Source organism: Exophiala bonariae (assembly GCF_035927105.1).
Source record: "Exophiala bonariae strain CCFEE 5792 chromosome Unknown scaffold_1, whole genome shotgun sequence".
NCBI lineage: Eukaryota > Fungi > Ascomycota > Eurotiomycetes > Chaetothyriales > Herpotrichiellaceae > Exophiala > Exophiala bonariae.
In genome coordinates, this window is record NW_027042476.1 from 1,674,698 (window position 1) to 1,694,307 (window position 19,610).

General features: G+C 50.6%; 7 protein-coding genes across 7 annotated transcripts; 2 read left to right on the forward strand and 5 right to left on the reverse strand.

Annotated features, from left to right (window-relative positions):
• Positions 1-1,713: 1,713 nt before the first annotated feature.
• On the reverse strand, positions 1,714-3,711 carry LTR84_000597 (uncharacterized protein; the record flags this gene model as incomplete). Its single annotated transcript, XM_064844227.1, has 1 exon — positions 1,714-3,711. The coding sequence occupies one exon, from the start codon at positions 3,709-3,711 to the stop codon at positions 1,714-1,716; it is 1,998 nt and encodes a 665-aa protein (XP_064712087.1).
• A 1,220-nt stretch (positions 3,712-4,931) lies between these two features.
• Positions 4,932-5,711, reverse strand: NCS1 (Neuronal calcium sensor 1; the record flags this gene model as incomplete). Its single annotated transcript, XM_064844228.1, has 4 exons — positions 4,932-5,111; positions 5,202-5,497; positions 5,550-5,635; positions 5,701-5,711. 4 exons carry the CDS (start codon positions 5,709-5,711, stop codon positions 4,932-4,934), a joined length of 573 nt encoding a protein of 190 aa, XP_064712088.1.
• Positions 5,712-6,922: 1,211 nt separating this feature from the next.
• LTR84_000599 (uncharacterized protein) lies at positions 6,923-8,241 on the reverse strand (the record flags this gene model as incomplete). Its single annotated transcript, XM_064844229.1, has 2 exons — positions 6,923-7,929; positions 7,983-8,241. The coding sequence occupies 2 exons, from the start codon at positions 8,239-8,241 to the stop codon at positions 6,923-6,925; spliced, it is 1,266 nt and encodes a 421-aa protein (XP_064712089.1).
• A 523-nt stretch (positions 8,242-8,764) lies between these two features.
• Positions 8,765-10,144, forward strand: LTR84_000600 (uncharacterized protein; the record flags this gene model as incomplete). Its single annotated transcript, XM_064844230.1, has 2 exons — positions 8,765-8,767; positions 8,819-10,144. The coding sequence occupies 2 exons, from the start codon at positions 8,765-8,767 to the stop codon at positions 10,142-10,144; spliced, it is 1,329 nt and encodes a 442-aa protein (XP_064712090.1).
• Positions 10,145-10,739: 595 nt separating this feature from the next.
• On the forward strand, positions 10,740-12,704 carry LTR84_000601 (uncharacterized protein; the record flags this gene model as incomplete). Its single annotated transcript, XM_064844231.1, has 2 exons — positions 10,740-11,098; positions 11,198-12,704. The coding sequence occupies 2 exons, from the start codon at positions 10,740-10,742 to the stop codon at positions 12,702-12,704; spliced, it is 1,866 nt and encodes a 621-aa protein (XP_064712091.1).
• A 1,168-nt stretch (positions 12,705-13,872) lies between these two features.
• Positions 13,873-15,603, reverse strand: LTR84_000602 (uncharacterized protein; the record flags this gene model as incomplete). Its single annotated transcript, XM_064844232.1, has 1 exon — positions 13,873-15,603. One exon carries the CDS (start codon positions 15,601-15,603, stop codon positions 13,873-13,875), a length of 1,731 nt encoding a protein of 576 aa, XP_064712092.1.
• Positions 15,604-16,957: 1,354 nt separating this feature from the next.
• Positions 16,958-19,610, reverse strand: LTR84_000603 (uncharacterized protein; the record flags this gene model as incomplete). Its single annotated transcript, XM_064844233.1, has 2 exons — positions 16,958-17,326; positions 17,379-19,610. The coding sequence occupies 2 exons, from the start codon at positions 19,608-19,610 to the stop codon at positions 16,958-16,960; spliced, it is 2,601 nt and encodes an 866-aa protein (XP_064712093.1).

A 19,610-nucleotide genomic window follows, 5' to 3' on the forward strand; every position in this document is an offset into this window, starting at 1 on the left:
GATGACCGGTTCGAAGAACTTTCTCCAGATCTTTTGAAGGATGAAATCAGCAGAACGCCTCCCTGGTCTCCGGGGCTCTCCCTAATCAATCCCCTTGCCAAATCAAACACCTCGTAATTGAGGAGTCCTTACGGAGTACTGCAACGCCAACGACGAAACACCATTGTTTCTCCCTTTCTGGTTGATTGCTAACAAGTCTTTTCATCACCCAGCAGTGGCCTCAACCTGACGACCAGAAAATCCTCCACTATAGCCTGAGTGAAACACGCCCCTCTCGCCTCACTTGGGGGACTGGTTCGCCCACTTTTCCTACTCCATACCAACATCACTACTGCCCTGACCAACGTGAAGATAACAAGCAATCATAGTATCTACGTAGCACTTGTCCCACAAATTCGCATTGCTTTTTCCTACTGGTGCACTGACCTCTGGCTTCCATGCCTATCTGTCCACAACACTCCATCCAAACGGTCGCTTGGTGACACCAGACCAACAGGGCTACGCAGTAGTCAACGGCCTCGAACGATTTTATTCATTCCAATTTGCGACACAGAAGTCATACATCAGAGAAGCGATCAGCGATCGTCACAAAAGGTAACTAGGTAGGTACATATCCGTACCTGCGCCAGAGGTCGATATGCATCCGAAACTCAAACCATTCTGGAGCTATCGGTATATCATGTCCCAATCCCTGGGCGCCGCACCCCAATCTTGTATTTGATCGTCAAAAGTGTACCAAATAGCGAAATTGATCTCGGCCCACTAGCACAACTACGATGACGATCACTTTCACTCCTCTCCCCTGCAAATGCCAATGACAGTGACAATGACGGAAGGGTTTGTTTACAGGTGGGATGACTGATCTCTCGTAACCCAGAACCACTTTATTACTCCCCGGACGTGCATTTCCTTAAAGGTTCGCACCTATCTATTTATATAGATGTCTACTTCGTCCTTTCGAGGCCAGGTACCTAACGACAGGTCTCTCTCTGTACAGCATGTTAGAATCCAGCTGTGAACTGAACCAGCTCCCTACCGATACATCAAATGCCACATGAGTCAACGTCGACCCAGGGCCTGCACACACATGTTCACTCACCCCCGCAGCATCCTTAGCTTAGGCGGGTACATAGTCGTGTTGTATTTGGCAGGTATATACGGCCATCGTAAAACGACCGTTGGTGTTATTCTTACACATCTATACCAACTCTTCCAGGCATAGAGTCACAGGCGTTGAACCAGACAGGATTATGAGAGGCGCCTTGAGATCATGGAGATTGTCTCAGTTGCACAATGGCCGAGCTGTTTACACTACAGGCGACGTTCGATGCGATGTTCCAGTCCATGTTCATGTTCGTAGGGTCAAACTAGGCTAACGTATATCCAGATCCAGACGCAAACACAGGGTTCGGGTCCAATTTTATGGACGAAAAACCAAAAACCAAAAACGCCTGCTGGGCTTTTACATTGGCAAACGTTAGAGCAATACAATGTACATAGGTCGGTAAGGCGTTCATACAGGTCAGACATTCACAAGTGCCAGACACCTGTCGGGTATTGTGCACGCGCCGGCGAGCATCCACAAAAAGGAACATGTGTCGAGTTTTTCTTCCATTCCAAGAGATCTCGGGTGTTCCTGTGAAGTCATGCCATAAGGCTGAAATAGCTAAAGTTAATGCTCGGGTAGAGTCTTCCGAGTCTGCTTTCAATTTTCTAGTCCACCTTGATCGAACCGTAGATGCGGTGAACAAATTCGTAGGAAGCGAGGAATCCTATGGTTCCTAACAGAAAGAAAGGTGACATTAGTAACGCAATCAAGATACTCTGAGCATTCGAAGGGAACTTACCAGTGAGAACAAAAACCAAGAAGCTGATAAGAGCCGAGTAACCCACATAGAGCACCGTGCCCGTCAAGCCACCAAAGCTGACTCTCGTAGCCCAGAAGCCCAGTGCATTTAGGAACACATAACCACCGGTCATACCAGCGCCGAAGAATGCTCTCCACTGCCAGCGGTAATCCTCGGCACAAAGCAGGAAGTACACGAGCAGAATCGTTGTGCAGGCCGAGGTGACAACCAGTAGACCATAGCAAATAAAGAGGAAACCAAACATGTAGTAGATCTTGCTGGTCCAGAGTGATGTCATGATGAAGTACAGTTCGACAAAGATGGCGCAGAATGGCAGAACCCCCGTCAGCAGGAGGGAGGGGAATGTCCGGAGTGATCGAGACACAGGGGGAATTTGTCGTGGAATCTGGTTGGTGCGGGTTGGTGACTCTATGGCTGGTTGGCGGAAGCCATACCAGGACCCTGCCACGCTGAGCGGAACGCTGATCAGGAACCAGATGGCGATGATGGCCAGCATGGTCGTCAGGGGTACGGCGCCGCTCGACCCCTTAGCCCATACGAAGATGTTCAGGAAGAAGAAGACCAGGAATACGATGCCTGGGACGAACACCGGAGTGAGTGCAATGTTCACCTTCCACTTCTCCCCACCAAAGCTCTTGTATGAGCGAGCAGAGACATATCCGCCAATGCAGCTAAAGATGGTGTAGAGGAGAAGACTGATGGTGGTCAACCAACCTCGATTGGATGGGGATAAAAAGCCCAGCATCGCAAAAGCCACCGTCACTCCGGTCATGACAAACAACTGGACACCACTACCGAGCAGAACACTCAGCATCAGTGGATGAGGCGGACTCCGAAAAACATCTCCATGGACAAGCTTCCACCCCGAGTCTTCTTGGATGTCTTCTTCAACAGCCGAAGTGCCGGAGAGATCATCCAGATTGATATTTTCCAGGCGATTGTATCTTGCGATGTCTTTGCGCAGTGCCCTCACCATGACAGTGCTGACCATACCAAGGAGGAAAACCACAAACACCGTTGAATTGATGAGTGAGAACCAATGGATCTTGGGGTCAATAATGTGGAGATATTTGTCCCACCGAGTCGCCCAGGCGGTAGTGGATGGGCGCCAGTAGACACTGTAGGTGTATGTCACTCCAGTTTCTCCTTTCTCTTTGAATGTGAGTGCGCTGGATGCAGTGGCACACTCGGCTTTTCCTCCTTCGAGATATTTACTGCCCGAATATGACTGCGGTTGAACCAGGACCCCCACCACACGGTACTTCGTGCCACGCAGGCCGGCTTTATGGTAGTCAATGATGATATCCCAGTGGTTGTGCAGAATTTTGGTGCCATCCTCTTTCACCTTCCCCAGTGGAAAGCCGGGACTCGAGAAACGTTCGTGAGTCAGGGGATCCTCTCGAAGTTCCGCTGCGGGCAGACCATCGATCAGGAGATTGACGTTGTATGCCTCTTCAATGCGGGAGCTGACAAACCCGGCCGCGCTTTCATCAAATGGAACGCTCTTGCAAGCGACTTTGCAGGTTTCATTCTGACCCATCCGAAGTTCAAAGGGCGATGTTCGTATGCGGTCGCCGAATATTATGCTGCCCAACGATTCCCGCACCCATTGGGGCCCTCCTTCTGGCCGACAAAACCGGAAAGCAGGGTGATAGTAGTCAAACGAGACTACCGCATGGATCTGTTCGTCATGTCGTGATATTGAGGGTGTCAAGGCATTGACTGTTAATGGGACCCGGTCGCCTAATGAGTACGATGATGGGGCGACGCCGGGGAGGTAGAATGCTGTGGCGGGCTGCAGGAAGACCGCGCACAGCAGTGCTGCAGATAGTAGGTGTATCATTGCAGTCGACGAGTCGGTGGATCAGGAATATGAGAAGGGAGTGGTCGGAATTCGATGGTAGAAATGGAGTTGCCTACTTGGAAGAGGCAGGATCACCTTCCACTCATCGTTGTGTCTCACAAGATATCTAGATGCAAACAAGGCAAGAGCAATTAGGGATGTGATTGAATAGTATCAAAGAACAATTTTTTGAGCAGCGAGTTGTTTAGTACTCTTTGTGCAGTGACCCTGGACTCGTGTCCTTTAGTTGGCGAGTCTCCTGGCCGAGTTCGCGCTGTCAGTCGCGCCTTTAACTTTTTGTTAGACAGCCAAGAGTTATGCCGTATTAGGTACGCATCGTCGTAAAAACTTGTACCGTGCTTGTAAAGACATAATTATGGCGGGAAACAAAAGGTCAATCTGTGCATCATACCTGTAAATTATCTCAATTTGTCGAAATGTGAAAGTGCACTAATATCTGCTAATGCCTGGTATAGGAGCCGCTGTATCATTTGCAGCCATCACTGGCAGACGGCAGAGTCGGGAGTTGAAGCAGGTGTACACAAGTCCCTGTCATAGTATAGATTCCGCGGACTTGTGTTCGAGTTAACTTGGATCGGAATCGAACGGAATCAGGATGACCATTTCTGTCCAAAGGATATGGAACTGGAGAGGTGACGAACGACAACATCTGTTCAAGGGGCTACTTTTGGCAATGCCGGGTTAAGCAATCAGCCATAGACCAATTTACTCAGCAACAAGTCAGTCGTTATTTCATCTCAAACGTCTTCTGTATCCTAGGTCTCGTACTCGTATACACACACACACTCTCACTCACTCTCTCTCTCTCTCTCTCTCTCTCTCTCTCTCTCTCTCTCTCTCTCTCTCTCTCTCCTCATCCCAGAATTTGTGAATTTGTGCAGCTTTTCGTCCTGCCGATCGTATCAAATCTTCCTCCTTCCACAATCACGTACACTCATTTAGCCCCAAATCAGGCCTTCAATGTGATGGATAGTAGACTGCTCCTCTGAACGCCAACTTCCTGCTTTGCATTTGCGTTTGCGACCCAGAGGAAAACCAAAAGTCAAAGTCCACAATAAAAATAGGAAAAGGTCGGGATGAGCTCAATGTCCCAAGTTCAGACCTCAGCGTCGGTAACAGCCACCATATGCTCGTCCTGCCATTCGTACAAATATGATTATGCATGAATATCAGCATCTTCGGCCGGGTCATCTTCCTCATCATACCAACCCGTCATATAGCGACAAAGCCGAAACGATGGTTTCATCCCTTTTACTGCCTTCTTTGAATTCGGCCATGTCGAGGCTGCCATTCTCATCCTTGTCCATCATTCTGAATATCTTGCGAACGCGTTTCTCGGGGGTGTCCTCATCCTCGGGTAATTTGACCATTGAACCGACCTGGAAAGAACGGGGTAATTGCTGTCAGCCTGACAAAAATCTCACCACACCGATGGGACCACATTCACAATCAGGGATAAGCGAACTCACCATCTTGTAGATAGCCTCGACAATAGCGAGCATTTCCTCATAGCTGATCTTTCCATCTCCATCGATGTCGTATAGCTGGAATGCCCAATCAAGCTTGTCCTCCATTTTGCCACGACTAGTCACACTGAGGGCGCATATGAACTCTTTAAAATCAATGGTGCCACTCTTGTCCGAGTCAAAGACCTTGAAGACATAATCTGCAAAGGAGTTGGGATCGCCAAAGGGAAAGAATTGTCGGTAGATTTTCTGGAATTCTTCCTTGGTGAGAGTCCCCGAAGGACAATCTTTAAGAAATCCTGAACATGTTCAGCCGCAGTCAGGGAGGTAGAGAACAGGCGTCGAGCCTACCTTTATACCATTGTTGTAATTCCTTCTTGTCGAAATGTGTGGACTTTTGTAGATCTTCTAATTGCTGGGGCGTCAACTTGGACTGTCTGCGCAAAAGCATTAGTTGTATTGCTCCGGTTCAGCTGTTGGAAGCACCGGAGCGGTGGCTCACTTCTGACCCATTCTTAACCCTCCTTAGGCCTTGCGGCCTTGTTAGTCCCAAGTCAAACGAATTCAAAGATTAAATCTCGAAGGGGGTCGAATCCGGGGTGTGGTGGTTCGTAGTCGCACTCTGAAATCGGCACGGAGTTTCTTCTGTTGCGATAGCGGGGTAGGGTGTGACTGAGGTGCGAGTCGGGTTGGACGCCTTGGGATAAAGAAGTTCGGAAAGGATGAAACGGAGCAAAGGTCGAAGAATAGAAGAGGTCAGGGTAGTATGATGGGTGCACAAAAGATTAACCAAGTCAAACAGCAGTGGGATGAGCAGAAGCAGAAGTTGGAATTGTGAAGAGCGAAAAGGCAAAAAGAGACGGGTCGGAAGGCAGACGCAGAAGCGTGTCGGACCAACAGGAGTTCAGTTGAGTAAACGCAAACGGGAATGCTTGTGTAATAAGATTTGCAGGGACAGGAGAATTACAAGAATAGGTGCCCGGATAGATTGATCACTTCAGCCTCCGAGATCCAAGTGTCAGTCCTGGGCGTCCACTCGGTACATGAGTTGTTCTTGTAAGCGGTTAGCTGGTTGGAAACAGTTTGTACGGAGGAGAAAGCTAACCGACTTGGTCGTATCGCAATAACGGGGTGCCCGGCGTGTGAAGTCACTGGCAGGGTCCGGGCTGATGACTCGCCTCAAACATAAAGGGTCATGTCACGGTGGGGGAACAAAGCAGCTCGCTTGATCTTCAAGTTCAGGCGTCTCTTTGGAGTCTGGACACCGAGTCTTGACTCTCGAGGCACTGGCACGAGTCACAGCCAGCCAGCCGCAACCGACAAGACTCCGAAAGGCAAGAGCCGCAAAGGTCAATATGCACCTTATTCATTTAGGGTATCCTTTGTTCAGGCATGATTCTTCTCAGGCCTAGAACCTTCGCCGCACAAGAAAAGCTTGGAACTATGTAAGCACTTGAACGATCAGCAACGATGTATGATTGTAACCAGTAAATGGCAAATACCGGGTTAGAGGCCTCGGTCCATTCTCGAGTTCCTACTTTCCAAGTCACCCACCAGGTCTCCGGTAGAGAGTACCGCGTGGTATCTTAGCCATCAACGAGACCTTTGACGGTTGCAGTGCGCGACTCTAGCAAGGCATGGCCAGTCTTCTGACTGAACTCCATGCTTCCGATTCTGGTGACGGAAACCTGAAAAAAATTCCCCGTTCGCCAGTTGTGTTTTGTCTATTCTAATAAAGCCGCCTGGTTAGTGTACAATACATCCACCACGTTGCTGAGTTTCTCGATCGTCTCCAACGCAGCATCATAGCCAGCATCACGCTCAACTTCATCATAAACAATCAAGCATCCCTCTCCCTGATCCAAAACACCAATGATGACCTTGTCAAGGATCATCTGTGACAACTTTCTCTCCACTTGTTGAGTATCGAGACCAACCATCTTGGCGACATGGTCAATTTCGACCTTGCTGAATGGCTCAATGACCTTAATCAGATTCTGTTCCAGCATAGCGTCATACAACCGTCGTAGGTGGTTGCGAATGAAGACATCACTACCCAGTTCGTAACGGTAGTTGGAAAGTGCCTGCTCGTATTCTTCCAGCGATCGATTGGAATGTGCTCGAGCCACGGCCTTCATGGCTTCAAGATTGGTGCCGGCATATTTCAATGCTTGCTTGGAGGACAAGAGCGAATTGACGTCGTCCACCAAGTTGAGCATGATCTTGCAGAGCAGCATATACTGTAAAGCTGATGTTGCACGTGCGGTATCGTCTTGAGCATGATAACCATCCAGAGCCTCGATGAAATACGAGAAAGCCGTGTTGAAGTCCTTGTCCTCGGCGTGTAGCATTCCACTCTGCATGTCCAACCCGGCCTGTAGTAGAGGTGGCGTGTAGACGGATGCTGCGGACGTCCTAGCTGATGTGAGAGCAGCTCTAGCTTTGGCCTGGTTTGTCAGTGCATGATAGACTCTGGATTCCAGCAATTGCACTTCCACCAACACCAGCTTGTCGTCGAGCCTCTTCAATTCTCGCAGTAAACCGTTGATGAGGGTAAGAGCATCGTAGTAGGCCTGTTTCTGCATATAGAGACTCACGAGTCTGGTTTCTAGGTTCTGTCTCAGGAATGATCTCTTTTCGGAATTGGCCCAGTCGATACATGATTTGGTGGTGGAAATCTGGAGTTCAAGGGTGTCTGGAATATCGGTGAAGAAGTCAAGGAGTTGTCGTACTGAAAACCCTATTAGTCAATGTCCAACAGGAATAATATATGATTCAAAATACCTAGTTTGGCTGTTTTCGCTTTGGCAAAGGATGATAAAGTTGACCTGCTTGTCTTCACCAACTCAGCAAGGTCATCTGTCCGCTTGCTGTCTCGATAGAGTTCTCCTAGGCCGACCAGGGCGTTTTCATAGTCTTGAAGAGCAGCTTGATTGGAACCTGGGGATTTGGCAAGGACTTCTTTGTAGAGACTTTCGGCCTGTTTGGGATCTGATTTGGCGAGCGATTTGGCCTCTTCGACCTTTGAGGGAGGAGGGACCATGACTGATTTGAGGGAGAAGAAAAGGTCGGATTAGGAAGAGAGAGAAACAATTGTTGGAGAGGACAATTGATCGACGCGCAGAGTAGGGGAGTTAGATGATTGATGGCGACGATATTGTTGTCATTTAGCAAACCCGCAGGCGCAGATGGAGACGCAAGCACGGCTGTGAATCCAAGCCAACTTTGGCAACGACACAAGGCTGGCACTGTTCTGATGGGTGGTTGATTGGTGTGTTGGGGATGACTAAGCCAAAGTTATCCTTTAACAGCCCCAAAGTTGAGCCTAGAGATCACCGTCGCGCCCCCAAACACCACCTAGCAGCTCAGAAGCCTCGCCTGGAACCCCTAGTACAGCTGTCCCTGCTTTCTCCAACTTGAAGAGTCCCCTCCTCTCCTCTTCTTCTGCCCCACAAAAAAGTTGAACTGCTTTTCTCCAACTCCAAAGTCGATCAAAAGTTGATCATCGAGTTCAACTCCTTCCCTTCTTCTACCTTTCAAGGCAATAGTACAATGTCGCTGGCAAGATGGTACGTCGACTCTCAACCTTCAGCTTCGAATTCTACTAATTCGTGTCTCAGAAAATAAAATCTCTCACCCGGCCTGCGGCGCCGCCAGGTGACGCCGTCCGCCAACCTCGAAATCTCGATCCCGCACATCATCCTTTTGAAAGAGCCCGTGAATACACAAGAGCCCTCAATGCTGTCAAGATGGAACGTATGTTTGCTGCGCCTTTCATCGCTCAACTTGGTAATGGCCACGTCGACGGGGTCTATTCCATGGCAAAAGATCCTGGTTCACTCGAAAGATTGGCTAGCGGGAGCGGCGATGGTGTAGTCAAAGTGTGGAATTTGACCAGTCGTGATGAGATTTGGCAGACAAGAGCTCATGAAAATGTGGTGAGAAGTGTCTGTTGGACTCCGGATCGAAAGTTGCTTTCGTGTGCCACCGATAAATCCATCAAACTATGGGATCCTTACAGTACCGACAACAATACTGCTCCACAGGCGACATACTTAGGACAGGGCGCTTTCACGTCCCTCTCTCATCATCGCGATCACTCTTCTTTTGCTGCTTCATCCAGTTCTATCTCCATCTACGACCTTTCTCGCCCTTCCTCTGGGCCAACCCAGGTCCTGAAATGGCCCACATCCACTGATACCATTACTGCCATTTCCTTCAATCAAACAGAGACGTCAATCCTTGCCTCCGCCGCCCTAGATAGGGCAATTATCCTTTACGACCTTCGGACATCCTCCCCTCTGGCCAAAACCACACTTCGTTTTGCGTCAAATGCGATTTCGTGGAACCCTATGGAGGCCTTTAACTTTGCAGTGGCCAACGAAGATCACAACATTTATATTTTCGACATGAGAAAACTCGATAGAGCGTTGAATGTATTGAAAGATCACGTGGCTGCCGTCATGGACGTCGAATTCAGCCCAACCGGCGAGGAGCTAGTCAGTGCTTCATATGATCGGACCATTCGACTATGGAACCGGGATCGAGGCCATTCCAGAGACATATACCATACTAAACGTATGCAAAGAGTCTTTTCAGCCAGGTTTACCCCCGACAATAATTATGTTCTTTCCGGATCAGATGATGGAAACATCCGATTATGGCGATCAGATGCTTCTAGTCGAGCTGGTGTCAAGTCAGCTAGACAAAGACAAAAGCTCGAATACGATCAAGCTCTGGTTAAGAGATATGCACATATGCCTGAAATCAGAAGAATCAAACGGCATCGACATATCCCCAAGACTGTCAAGAAGGCGGGTGAGATCAAAGGAGAGGAACTCAAGTCCATCAAACGCAAGGAAGAGAACGTCCGGAAGCATAGTAAGAAGGGCAGTATGCCTCGTCAAAGTGAAAGAGAAAAGATGGTTCTGGCGGCTGAAAAGTAATGCCCACCATGGGAGGGTGTACATGGGATTTTTGGATTTTTTGCATGAGACGATGTTATGTTAGCGAATGGATCCGTGATCACGGAGGGCGTGTGGCGTTTGACCATGAGAAAATGGAAGGACAATAGAATACCTAGGTACATAATGACCGAGAATACCCATCAGAAATCAACATGATAAAAGTTTGATATTTATTGGAAGAGTCGAAGGCACTTATAACAATTATTTGAAATTTGTCACAGTCGTTGAAGTCGACAGCCTCGTAATGCACATGATATTCACATTCCATCCAATCAGTCAATTATATTCCTAGAAAGGCTAAGTAAGATCGCCTTCCAACCTTTATATTTATCGATCTTTGATCAGTGTCCGCTTTACTCAACGACCTCGCAAGACAACCAAATCAGTTTTTCTCAGTGGAGTAAGATGAGCGGTGCAAAGAACAAGTTTGATCTAGGGACACTCTTGAAGAATCAACCACAATAGACTACGCATGTCTTGAGCCCAAACACGACAACCCCAACCGTCACCACATGCTCTTCACCCACCAACAAAGAGTAAAGTAAGAAAATTGACCCCGGCGTCAATAAGAAGGATGGCTCGCTTTGGTGCCAACAAATCCATCTTAGACTCATTCCTAACAGAGATTGTGTCCAGCATCCGCAGCAAAAATGGCCAGCGTATTGCAGAACTCATCCAACTGGATTTCGACAGTCTACCGCCTGAGCGACAGAAACCTTATGCCGAACTCAACGCCGAACTCAACACGCAATATCCAGCGTCGTCCAACGACATGCAGCTGGTGACGCGGTGCAAGAGCGTACTGTCACAGGACGAGTTTGGATCTTTCAGCTCGCCTTTCTCGGACAGCATTGTCCATTACTTTCGCTATCTGAGAGATTTCACTACGGCGAACAATCGTGCGAAAGCTTTGAAAATCAGGCAGTTGACGAGGTAGGTCGAGCGCTCTCTCACCTCTCGATGCTTGCCTTCATTCCATCTCAATATATTCTCTTAAACTTCCAGACCTTGACGCTAACACCCTCCCAAAAGCCAATGTGTAACCGCACTAGGCGACTCCAAATACGGAGTGATAATGATACCCATCGTTCTATCATTCTCACGCGTCCTCGCGGCCGTAGCAACAAACCTCGACCGGAACCAATCTCAACAACAACAGCAACAGCAACAATCCGCCCCAGCTGGATCCGCCGTCGCCGGCGGCGACACTCCCGGCAGCAGATTCAGCTTCGTGGAAGACGCGGCCAACGTACTCCGCGACGCCTTCATCAAATGCCTGGCCGGCTCCCCAGGCGTACCGAGAACGTCGCGCCCCAGCCCACCAGACGACAAACGGCTCGGAATCTACCTGACCGCCAACTCGTGCCTCAAACTCCTCACGCAATGCGGAAAGCTGCGCAACGCCCAGCAGATGTTCAGCAGCATCGACGCCCAGTCGCCACCCCTGGCATTCTACCCGGCCGCCCAGCGCGTCACTTACCTGTACCACCTGGGGCGATACCACTTCGCAAACAGCCACTTCATGCGGGCGATCGCAGCCCTGCAAGCCGCCTACGAGCAATGCCACGCCCAGGCGCTGAAGCACCGCCGCGCCATCCTCATCTACCTGATCTCCGCCAACATCTGCGTGGGGCGGTTCCCGTCGCCGAGGACCCTGCTCTCGCGGCCCGAAGCACTCGATCTCGCCCCCTACTTCGTCCCGCTGTGCAGCGCCATCCGCTCCGGTGACCTCGGCGCCTTCCGCCACCTCCTGACCCTTGACGACCCTGACACCACCAGCACCAACACGAATACCTCGGCCCGCTGGTTCCTCCGGCACGCCGTGCTCCTCCAATTGCAGGATCGGTGCGAGATCCTCGTATGGCGCAGCCTGATCCGCCAGGTCTTCCGACACGCGGGGTACCTGGGGGCCGAGGAGCGCAAAGTCCCCTTTCTGCGCCTGTATCTCGTGCAGCAGGCGGCGCGATGGGCCGTGAGCCGGACGAGACTTGAAAACAGCAACAACGCCAACAACGCCTCCTCCTCTAAAGACGATGACGACGAAAGCTACACCGACCCCGAACTGGCCGACATGGACGCGGCTATCCACGAGACGGGCTTCGACCTGTCGTCGGGCCAATACCTCGACATGGACGCATCATCGTCATCCGCCGACCTCGTCGACTCCCCTTCCGCCCTCCCGACCCTGCACTCCTACTCCCAGCCCTCCAGTCACTCGCAATGGCCAAGCATGCCGGAAATCGAAAGCATCGTGCTGAGCCTGATCCAGCAACACCTGCTGCGGGGCTTCGCGACACACACGAACCCGCGCTTCGCCGTCCCGGGTGCCCAGAAGCTCGGCGGGCCCATGAAGGCCGGCTTTCCGGGCGTGTGGGCCGTCATTTCCGCGCGGTTGGGCTCGACGACCAACGGCGGTGGTGGTGACCTGGTCGTGCCTGGCTGGGTGGAGGAGAGGAGTTTGCGGAGCTCGGCGAGCGGTGGTGGTGGTGGTGGTGGTGGTGTGGTGAGGATATCTGGCGCCAGGATGGCGGGTGCGTGATTGTGGTTTGTGTGAGGGATATTTCGGTTGGGCTGGGCTGCTTTGCTTTGCTTTGTGCTGCATTGCGACACAACACACAATGGGCGGAAAGTAAATGGTAAGGGTGCGACTTATGTCGAGTGTGGAAGAAGATCCTGGAGGTCATGGCACCTGAAGGCCAGCAATATCTTATAGCTAAGCTGGCTGGCTGGCTGGCGGGCAAGATAGCCACGAGGAAGAGCAGTGGAACAGCATACGGGCAGAAGTGATATATTTTCTCTCCAAGGTTATTTATCCTCCTTTCACATACTATCACATCAGGGCGCGATCTGAACACCCACCCACAGCTATAGGGATTTCAATAATACCCAACTCAATACTGAATGTCTGCGAGATGCCATCCATTGCTTCGAAATCATACCCAAAACGTGCATCACCTGTATGGCAACTATGCTGCATAATTCCGTGAAAGAACAACGACAAGAAAGGACAATGTGGTATATAAACATGAACAAACCCAATCATATCCACATCGCAACATATGCAACCGTAGGAATAAGTAGGGCCCGGCCCCCTTTCAAAGACAAAAGCTAAAAAAGCGAGCCAAAGAAAATTCGTCAACTCTGTCATATCGTTTCGTTTCGTTCGTCTCATAATATCTGATTTGATTTGATTCGGATTTGGTTTTTTCGCTTCAATGTGGAACCGGGGCTTGGACGTTGCCTCGGTCCAACACTAGGTAATTCATTGAGCTATGCTGTAAAATAGTGAAAGATGGAGACCCAAAAATGCGTCAAGACATTGCATGGCATGATCTTCTGATTTTCTTGCTTGGTCGGGAAAGAACAATAGAGCCCAATAAATCCTTTGGGATGCGACTACTGACTTTATTTTGGCTGACTTCAGATGATGGAATCGGCCCATAGACTTATCGGAAGCACCTCTGGGGGCTGTTGCCACATGATTCGGAGAACAATCAGAGACACTTTTCGGGGGACTCTCTACCCTATTTTGCTTCCTTCCAACTGCAACGGGTTTGTGGTGTCGTGATGAGTGAAAGAAGGTCAAAATCCGAACCCGTGATGATTTTCGACGTGATTGGTATGTCGACGTCTGTCATTGTATTGTCTGCGGGGACCTCATCTCGCGGATCAAGGAATATCGGAAGCAATGGGACTGCCAATGGCAATCACGTCTCCCAGGGCATATCCGCATCCTCGACGCGCGTACAAGTGAGATACCCGAGCCCACCACCACCGCCATCGGCCAACATGCGGAGATCCAGTTCGAGACAATTCCTAGTCAAGGGTTTGACGATATCGCGAGCGACATTCTTGATTTCGTCGATCTTGCGCTCGAACCGACGGACATTATCACGTGTATACAGCGTCGCCGAGGCGGAAGTCGTGCCTGGTGGTTGGATCTTCAGGAAGCGTTTCAGTTCGTCATGGTTGAGGAAGGATTCGGGGTTCGTGCTGCCGATTAGTCGGAAGATGCGGCCTGTTTGAATTGGAGATGGAGGTGGAGGTGCTAGCGTTTGTGGAGGGCCTGGTCGTCCAGGATTTTGCGCTGGAGCCAACGTGTTGGGATTCTGTGGGTTATTATTGTTATTATTCGCCGTGCCAGGTCTAGAGCCTGGCCCGTTCTTCAGAATTCCTCGGACTTCAGGTGTCGTGTTCTCTGCCAGCCACTGTCTCCATAAACTCATGGCCAGCCAACCCAGATAATCGTTGGACGGGTTAACTCTTTCCCCGCGGGATGTAGTCAACGTCAACCGAAACAATTTCGTCTCGATCTTCTGCTTCATCTCCTCCAGCTCTTCCACCAGATCCTCAATGAGATGGATCACAGTGATGGGCACTTCATACCCACCTCCCGAATGATCGGGTGGTTTCAGATAAGGCGATGCGGACGGCCATTGGCCAACGACGTGTGTAAGAGCTTCGGAGAATATAATCTTGCTTCGGGCGAGATATCCCAGTTTGAGATAACTCGGGGGGTATTTCGCGATCTGCTTGAAGAGTCGACTTGAGAAACGGAGCAGGTGATGGTCGATGCGTGGTCCTACCACCGGAAGAGCATCGTACATATCTGCGAGTGACAATAAGGCTTTACATTCTGAATAGGCCGAGGCGATGTTGCTGGAGTTCAAGACTGGGGGAAAATTGTAGAAGATGCGGAACAGGTTGTCGTAGTCGCGCAACAAGGGATTTGTGAGTGTGGGATCTGGAATGGTATTATCGAGTTGCGCAGTGGACTGTGACGCTGGTCCATGATGAGATAGAGCCAGGTTGGCCATTGAGCGGAAGAACGATGTGTGAGTCGGCTGTGGTCTCGGCCTTTGCTGTTGTGATAGAGGAGGAGGTTGAGATGGGCGGAAAAGTGGTCCTTCTGGTGTACGTTTGACCAAGATAGGTTCATCATCCTCTTCCAGATTTTCCCAATCGAGTTCGTATCGAAACCTTCGGCGCGGAGTTGAGGTCGATGACAATTGAGCCGTGGTCCCTGTCATTTCAGCTACGGACGCCGGTCCTGCCGCCACTAGGGGTCCAGGAATCGTACTCAACTGGGACGATTCTTCACCTATGGCACTCAGAGCCTGGGCCGCGAGTGGCGCCGTCGAATTCAGCGGCAGAGTTGTACTCTGCGACCATTCGGCGCTCGTGCTTGCTTCAAAGAAGCCCGAGAATTGCGCCAGGGTAAATCGATGTAAGAGGTATTTCTTCTCCTGACCGTCGCATGACAAGACGAGCTCGACATCGCCTGAGTGGGAGAAGAAGGGAAATTCATTCTGCGGAACATGTGTTGATCCGCCATATTGTGTTGCTCCACGGTGATGATGGTGCCTTGAACGGGATGTTCTCGAAGTTACGGAGCGTGCGCCACGCGAATGCTCGGCCACTTCGGCTCGAGAGACCATTGCCACTATTCGTACAGTGTAATGTCGATATGACTATTAGATCAGGCTGGCATTGGGGTCGGAGAGCATGGTCTATGGGTGGAATTGATGAGGGATCTGCTGGGGATGCACTTCGCCGGTCGTGAGGGAGCAGTGGTGGGATGCGAGGGACAAGCAGGAGAATTGAGAAGTGTGAGGGCTGTTGTGTATGGCCTTGGAATTTTAGAGGTTGTCTGCAAAGTCCCTCTTCAGCCTACGCGCCTCATTCTGAGGGAAGGACGCCTTGGGGTAAGGGTTGTGGTGGGATGTATTGGGGCGCTGTTGCGGTTGCGGGTGGTGAGAAAAACAAAAGCCTGGATGCGATACGGCAAGGATGATAGGCGGGGGGACAGAAACAATCAGCTATCACTGAGTGAGATGTTTCATGAATTTCGAGAAGAAACACCTGGTCAGGGAAGAAAAAGAACTGCAGCGGCCGCGGCTACAGAGACATCAGAGAGAGGAGTCACGACTCACGAGAAGCCCACCAAGGCTGATACTCGTAGGTACTCGTAGGTAATTTAGGTGTTGACCACCGCCCGCCGTGACGCCCCAGCAGAGTGCGGCTGGAACCGTGCATCTGACCAGCGGTCATTCCCTTTGTCTTGCGTCTGGGGAGGCCGAAGTGTGGCGAACGAGGGAGCGACCGGACAGATGAATGGATACAGCTCGTATGCAGGTCCATGCAGGCTTGGCCAGTCAAGGCCCCAGAAGACGACTGAGAAAGGCAAAGACCAAGGCAAGACCCATGATCATCGACTCTTGGGACCACGATTCGATTTTCATTTGCGGGTGCCCATCCTCGCTAACAAAGCCCATGAGAGGGTCACGGATTTGCAGTGCAGAGTTTTGCAATTGAACACTACTGAAGCTCAGATGGGTTGGAAAGAATAACTTAGGTCATGTTATTCCAGTCCAGTCTAATTGTACCCCAGGGCAAGCCTATTGAACGGGTGACCGAGTCTGTTTAGCCCCTGCTCTGCCGACTCTTCCCTCCCCCAACACACACTGGCAGTTGTAACTCTACTGGAACCTCAACGTGCAAAACTGAGCCACATAGGTATCCTGTCTTCATGTCAAGGATCCCAATCCTAGCATACTCACCTCAACCAACACCAACTAACATGCACAACACGACCATACAAAACTGTACACACACCGTTGGGGCTGGGGGACGACGCATGCTACTCATCGTGCTCCGAGTTCTTGTCCCACGCTTTCAAGTTCAAGTTCAAGCTCAAGTTCGCCAATGCCAAGTTATCCATCCTCTTCGAGTTCATCCATAATCGCAATGCTATGCTATGCTATGCTAATCCACTTCATGCTCGGGTCCAAATCAAAACACCGCCGTCAGCCCACTCTTGGACTGTCTTTTACTGAATCGTTTTCTTCCCTTGAGGGATTCCGCGTCCCCTCCAGAATGTTGCTTGTGTAGTATTCCTCGCCCACTGTGTGAGTGACTCCCGGATGGTGGGTTCAGATCCGTCGCGTGGTCAATCGTGCTCGCATGACTGGAAAGTGCCGATGACGATATGTTGAGTGAATCATCCGTCGAGTAATTGTTATTCGAGTTTTGTGTCTGTAATGAAATGGCAATCTCGCGTGCTCGGACAAGAGTGTCGAGCCATTCTTGCGCCGATGTGGCTGATGCCATTTGTTCTCCAGATGAAGGTTTCTGATCTTCAAAAACATAGTGCTTGTCCCGCTGTCAATCCGTTAGTCGGTCATATCACCCAGTCCACAACTCACAAACTTACTGTGTTGACAATCCACTGAGTAACCCCCTTCATATCAGTGGCACTGGAGATTTCAATGCCCGGCGAAAGCAATGATATCTCCGACTTGGACTTCTTTTCTTCACCTCCCGCAGCCGCGATGATAATCCGAGCACTCGACGTCACCATCACCAACCTCTGCCTCTTCTTCGTCGTGCTCCCTCCGAACAACCGTGATAACTTCCCCCCGCCCTCATTGCCGTGCGGACTGTGGGGATTGGGTGCGGATAGCACAGAAAGATTCCCCAATTTCAGTATCCTCTCATTGTTCCTGGTCAGTACTGGAGACCATTCAATGTCAAGTTGGCTAGGAGGAGGTAGTTCCGTAATCACTCTCGGCTTGGGCTTCTGGTTGCTGGGCGGGAGCATTGTCGGGTGTGTGCTGTGGCTCGATCCAATGTCAGGAGGATAGTTCGTTTGAGCACCTTCTCCATTGAGCTTGATGGGCGGTGCTGGGGGCGGTACATAGGCTTTCAACCGAGGTGCTGGTTGTTGCCACAACCCTCGACCCCATTGAATGCCTTGGAAGAATTGGTGATTCTTCGCGTGTTCGATAGGTAACCTCATCTGGGGGTCCAGTACCAGCAGTCGCTCAACCAAATCTCTGGCGACCTCAGGAAACCCTCGAGGAAACTCGTAATCGAGCCCGACAATCTTCTGGAATGTATGATAGTCATTGACAGCCTTGAACGGCGGCCGTCCCGCCAAAAGTTGATAGACAATACAACCAAAGGCCCATAAATCGCTGGCCTTGCAGGCGCATTTGTCAGTTAACAGCTCGGGGCTGACGTACTCAGCAGTCCCAACAAACGAACTCGCTCGATTCTCGGACGACGTTGAATCAGACTCGAATCCAACCGGTCTTCCATCGTCATCCTTCTTTTCTGGTAGTATCTTGGCGGTTCCGAAATCAGTGACTTTGATATACCGGTTGTCGTCAAGCAATAGATTTTCGGGTTTTAAATCTCGGTGTATCACTCCACGGCTGTGCATATATTCAATCGTGTCCAGTATCTGTGCCGCGTAAAACCGTGTACACTCCACATCGAAAGTCGACATTCTTTTCAACACTCCCAACAACTCTCCACCCGGACACAAATCGAGAACAAAATATAGCGATCTTTCATCCTGAAAGGTATAGTAAAGCCTCACCACCCCTGGATGGTCTGTCAACCGGTTCAGAGTGTCCTTTTCGATATTAACGTACTTGACCTTTTTCTCCTTGATGATGTGACGTTTATCCAGGACCTTGATCGCATAGTCTTTCCCACTCTGTCGGTCTTGAGCTGCAAGCACCGTACTGTAAGATCCTTCACCCAAGGTTTGGCCAAAGTTGAAATCCTTGACTCCCTTCTTGACAGCCTTCAGAACTTGCCGACCTTCGGCATCATATTCTCGTTTGACCCCTACAGCGGCCCCTCTTTCTTGCCAGTCATTGTCGGCGCTGGCTAATGGACGGTCTTCGATATTATATGGCGAGCTGGACAAGGGTGTTTGGATTGATTTTGGTGTGGTTGAGAGAGGTGTCGTTCCGGCGGGTGTATTTCCCATCCGACCTCCGGTCAAGCCCCTTGAGCTTCTCCTAGGAGGTAAAGGGCCGTTACCAAAGTTATATTGGCCTTGTCCATATGATCTCTCAGTATGACTATCATCTCTCGAGGGGACACCGGCCACATCCCCGATTCCGGAACGTTTTGATGACGATCGTTGAGGAAATGCGGCTGAAGCTGAGCCGTCACTACGGACTCTGTAGGAACCCTGGCGAGACAGATTGTTACCATTGGCAGCATTTACTGGCATCTGAGTGTAATAAGTCGAACCGGGTCGGGAGGCATTCTGTCGTGGGTCGTGAAGGTTCTGTGGAACCATGGTGGGATACTGTGGGAACTGCGATTGTTGTTGGTCTTGGTAGGTATAGGGGATATTCTGTCGGGGTTGAGACCGATCGGAGGGGCGACCATTCTGTACAAAGGAGGAATCGGTGGGAGTGGCGGTGGGAGTTGGCATATCTTCTAGCGGAGCCTCTTCGATGGGTGAGACAGGACTGTCAGGCCGCTGAGGGATGGATTGCAGATAGTCTCCGGGTCTCCCCAGAGCATCGACGAGTGGAGAGACTCGTGGGAAGGAAGTTGTAGGATGAGGTTGTAATGGGGTGTCTGGTGATGCATCATCTGGGTTGGCGATCCGTAAGGGACCTAAAGAAAGGTCGGCCAT